The sequence below is a fragment of the Oncorhynchus nerka genome, linkage group LG23 (assembly GCF_034236695.1).
Source record: "Oncorhynchus nerka isolate Pitt River linkage group LG23, Oner_Uvic_2.0, whole genome shotgun sequence".
In the NCBI taxonomy this organism is placed as follows: domain Eukaryota; kingdom Metazoa; phylum Chordata; class Actinopteri; order Salmoniformes; family Salmonidae; genus Oncorhynchus; species Oncorhynchus nerka.
The window spans coordinates 36,530,871-36,535,290 of NC_088418.1; the positions used below are offsets into that span (position 1 = coordinate 36,530,871).

Consider the following 4,420-nt stretch of genomic DNA (forward strand, 5'->3'; position numbering starts at 1 on the left):
TAAAAGTTCTACCTACATGTACAGATAACCTAAATCCCTTGACTAACCAGTGCCCCTGCACATTGACTCTGTACCGATAACCCCTGTATATAGCCTCGCTATTGTTATTTTACTGCTGCTCTTTAATTATTTGTTACTGTATTTAAAAACATTTTTAGGTATTTTTCTTAAAACTGCATTGTTGGTTAAGGGCTTGTAAGTAAGCATTTCATTGTTATATTCGGCACATGTGACAAATACAATTTGATTTGATTTGATGTTATTAGGTACTAGGCGCATCGGTTTGAGTGTGTCAAGAACTGCAACGTTGCTGGGTTTTTCACGCTCAAAAGTTTCCTGTGTGTATCAAGAATGGTCTTCCACCCAAAGGACATCCAGCCAACTTGACACAACTGTGGGAAGCATTGGAGTTAACATGGGCCAGCATCCCTGTGGAAAGCTTTTGACATTTTGTAGAGTCCATGCCCCAACTAATTGAGGCTGTTCTGAGGGCAAAAGTGCCAGGGTGCAACTCAATATTAGGAAGGTGTTGTTGCTGCTGGAGGTTCATCAGGTCAATGTTTACATTTATGCCTACCCTTCATAAATGTAAACTTCTTATGGCACACCACAACACAACAAAGTCAGTTTATCCAACAATGGATTACCGCCTAAAATAAAACTATACCCTGTAACCAAAACTATACCCTGTAACATCATTCCAAATGGAGGAAACAAGCATGCTTATCCTGGAGAGAAGTGTGCTAGCATCTCATAGGAATAGGCTATTACTGAATTAAAATAAAAAAAACATTTTAAAAGAGGAGCAAAATAACAATATATGAATCAACTCATTGGTTCTGAAACACAGATTTTATTCAAACAAACAATTAAAAATAGTCTGCCAAAATACATAAATCACAGTCAAAGCAGAATTGCATACATTTGTAGAACATTCTTTCTTGTGTTTCTTTTCGGAAAAAAATCTAAATGAGCGATAAAAACATCAGAATGATTGTTAAAGTTTTAACAGTGTTTATTTTATTTTTTTGAAGAGGAGGGTTAGGCCATGGTGCATTGGATTCAGCAATGAGTGATTGAAACAAAAGAGATGAGATGTAGTACACACAGTAAAGGGCCCTGGTGTAGATTAATTAACACGATGTAAAGGTTTTCCAGAAGAAGTTCTTGCATCCAGCCTTGCGTTCACGTGGAGCCAGTACTGGGCCGGGTGCACGCTCCAGCTCGAGATCCACATCCTCCTGCTCCACGCCATGAGACATGTCATCCAATTCAATCGCCTCGTTCTCTACGTGTGCGAGCTCTGAGAGTAGCTCTACGAGTGTATTCCTGGCAAGCTCCTGAAAATAGATCAAATAAGATTAAATAGTTATTTTTTCTGTTTTGTGGAGACAGAAAATGTCACATTTTAGCAACAAGATCCACTGAAATAGAAAGAAATCAACATGCTTTAAAAAAAATGTAGCATACCCATTTAGGAAGGAAATCAGTGTTTGAATGTTTTCTCTTCCCACACATTGCTAGAATAAATAGATGTAGGCTATTCAATCTGCATTATTTCAATTTATTCAAGCTGTCTTCAAATCTATTAAAATGACCTTTCCAATGCTGTTACGCATGAATCGATCACTTAAACCGAGATGTATAAACTACTTTCCCATCATGTACATTTTTTGGGGAAGAACACTTTTCATTAATAAACATTAGGTACTTTTTTACCCATTCTACCGTATGTTCTGACTATGCTACGTAATTGACAGCTAACTACAGCATACCCCAAATACCAGAGACCTCTTTCGTTCTTATTTTACGTTTTTCATTTTAAAGGTTGATTTAAAATATAGAACAATATACATTTATATTTTGTTAGTTGCTCTGATACATATTATTAAGTGCTGAGGAAATATTGGTATTTCAACCTGTCCTGGCTCTAAGTAGAGGAGAGATTGACTTCATCACTACTTTGTGAAAAGTATTGACATATTGAATGCACCGAGCTGTCTGTTTAAACTACTGGCACACATGTCAAACACCAATGCAAACCCCACAATACATGCCACCAGAGGTGTCTTCACAGTCCCCAAATCTAGAAAAGACTATTGGAGGCACACAATACTACATTAAGCTACACAGAACTCTATTCCACATCAAGTAGCACACACAAGCAGAAAGATCAGATTGAAAAAATGATAAAAATGCACCTTATGGAACAGCATAAACTGTGAAGAGACATATACACAGTCATATACATCCATACACACACATATGATAACATACGCACTATACACACACATGCACATGGATTTGTGTTGTAGATATGTGGTAGTAGAGTAGTGGCCTGAGTGCACACACTCGGGCCACTACTAGTTGTGCACACACAACTATGTTGTGAAAAGTAATGTAATGTTTTTTTTATTGTGTATAAATCCATTAATTTTGATGGACCCCAGGAAGAGTGCCAGCATTTAAATGGGGATCTATAATAAATTCAAATTCTTAATTTCTTGGTTGCTTCCCTGTATCATACTAATTTCCTCGATTCATTTCCCTGTGCCTGCCAGTAAAACCAAAGTGTTAACTGTATGGCAACGCATGTGCTTAAATTTACATTTCTAGAAGGTATAGTCGCTAGACTCTAGAGGTAAATCTACTTAAATTGTAGTTTACAGCTGTGCCATCAAACTCAGAAAAAAATCATATAATATGGCCACTGCAGCCTGAGATATATGTTGTTTAAGAACAAATTCTAATAATGAAAGTCTGATTGAAGGTATTTACCTGTTTGCCTGCAGGTGCCATGAGTGACCGTTGGAGCAGCTGGCGGAGTTTGGCATCGGATGGAGCAGCAGAGACGCTGCTGATGGCCAGGGCTAGGGAGAGTAGTGCTAGGGCGCACTGGACACGCGTCGAGAGCATCTTCTTCTGGGTCTCGGGGGAGGCAGAGGATGGATAAAGGTGGTTCAATTGGGCAGACAATCGTTGAGATTGGCTTCTCTTTGAGTTCTGCTGCTCCTGTTGTTCTTGTCCCCCCTCCGAACCTGTCTTTTAAACGGTTCATCTGACGTCAGGTGGTAAGGGGGGTTTCCTTCTGGTGGGTAACGTTTGGATATGAGTGATGATTCCAAGTGACAATGTTTCCACCGATTAGAGAGTCGTGCGCATCCTTTGAGATAAGGGAATTCATGATCCTTTCATTTGTTGAATATTGTTCGATTAGTGAAAAATGGTGTCATTTGTAGAGACGATCACTTCGTGTGGATCTTATTGAATTTCAGAAAATGTTAAGTTTTATAAAAGTTCAAGAACTTCGTTTAGGGGGTGTTAAGCAAATGAGATGAACTCAAGGCTCTGGAAAATGGAAAATCAACAACACATAAATCATGAATAGGCTACAATGTGTCAAACTTGGCCTCAACTTTAATGATTATAAAACAACGTGTCTGAACGTCACTCATGCCTGAACTGTTATCGTTCTTCATAAATACACCTGTTGTACTGTTTAACATATTGTTTCTTCATATAGGACATATATGTATCCAATTAAGAGGACACTTAAACATATTCAAAACACTTCTCATATAGGTATTTTCACTCACTAATTCACATCATTATGCACGCCTGCAATGGTGGTAATGACCCTTTTGCATTTACAACAATTAAATTATTATCATACAAAATATCAGTATGAATATCTCCATATGAGACAAATATGCCTACATTTGGAATAAAACTAGGGAAGCAGCAAATGGATTTCACTTAAGCCTGCAGTTTCATATATTATATGAAATATGGATTACATTTTTCTTTATTTCATTCATTTTTTGGCACACACTTACAAGAAAAGACTCATGTTGACGTGCAATGGATGTGGAGTGTGTTTCATAGACGAGTTCTTCTGAAGACCTGTGGAATCCTCAGAATAGCCTACTATCCCACTCACTTCCTTTCATTTAAAACTGTAGCACACTTGCTCTCCAACAAAATATCCCTTTTTATAGTCACATACTGTCACGATAGTTTGAAATTTCATGGACATTTTATATAACACAAATCCTGGTGTAATATATGTTTGCCAGCCGCATGAGCTTCCCGATGTCTTGCCTGCATGGGTAAAGCGTCATAGGTACGCAATAGGCTCTATTTTTAGCATTTACCTTCTAAGCCATTGTAATAAGACTTCTAAAGAAGACAGACTGCTAAATAGATAATCAAATGGCTACCCAGACTACCCACATTTACCCTTTTTTTACACTAAGTCTATTGACTTTATGCACACATACTGGATTCTACCCACACGTTCACACATACTTACACTGATACCCCAACACACACACACACACACACACACACACACACACACACACACACACACACACACACACACACACACACACACTACATGCATATTGACACCACACAC

General features: G+C 38.1%; 1 protein-coding gene across 1 annotated transcript; it reads right to left on the minus strand.

The window, feature by feature from the left end:
• Nucleotides 1-833: 833 nt before the first annotated feature.
• LOC115106223 (somatostatin-1A-like) lies at nucleotides 834-3,015 on the minus strand. The gene is made up of 2 exons (XM_029628785.2): nucleotides 2,779-3,015; nucleotides 834-1,340 (listed from the first exon to the last, which is right to left on the minus strand). Exons 1-2 carry the CDS (start codon nucleotides 2,914-2,916, stop codon nucleotides 1,134-1,136), a joined length of 345 nt encoding a protein of 114 aa, XP_029484645.1. The 5' UTR covers nucleotides 2,917-3,015; the 3' UTR covers nucleotides 834-1,133.
• Nucleotides 3,016-4,420: the final 1,405 nt, after the last annotated feature.

Coding starts and splice junctions, on each gene's coding strand:
- LOC115106223 (XM_029628785.2), bottom strand. CDS start 2,916: ATGCTCTCGACGCGTGTCCAGTGCGCCCTAGCACTACTCTCCCTAGCC. Junction 1,341..2,778: donor TGGCACCTGCAGGCAAACAG/GTAAATACCTTC, acceptor ATCTATTTTCAG/GAGCTTGCCAGGAATACACT.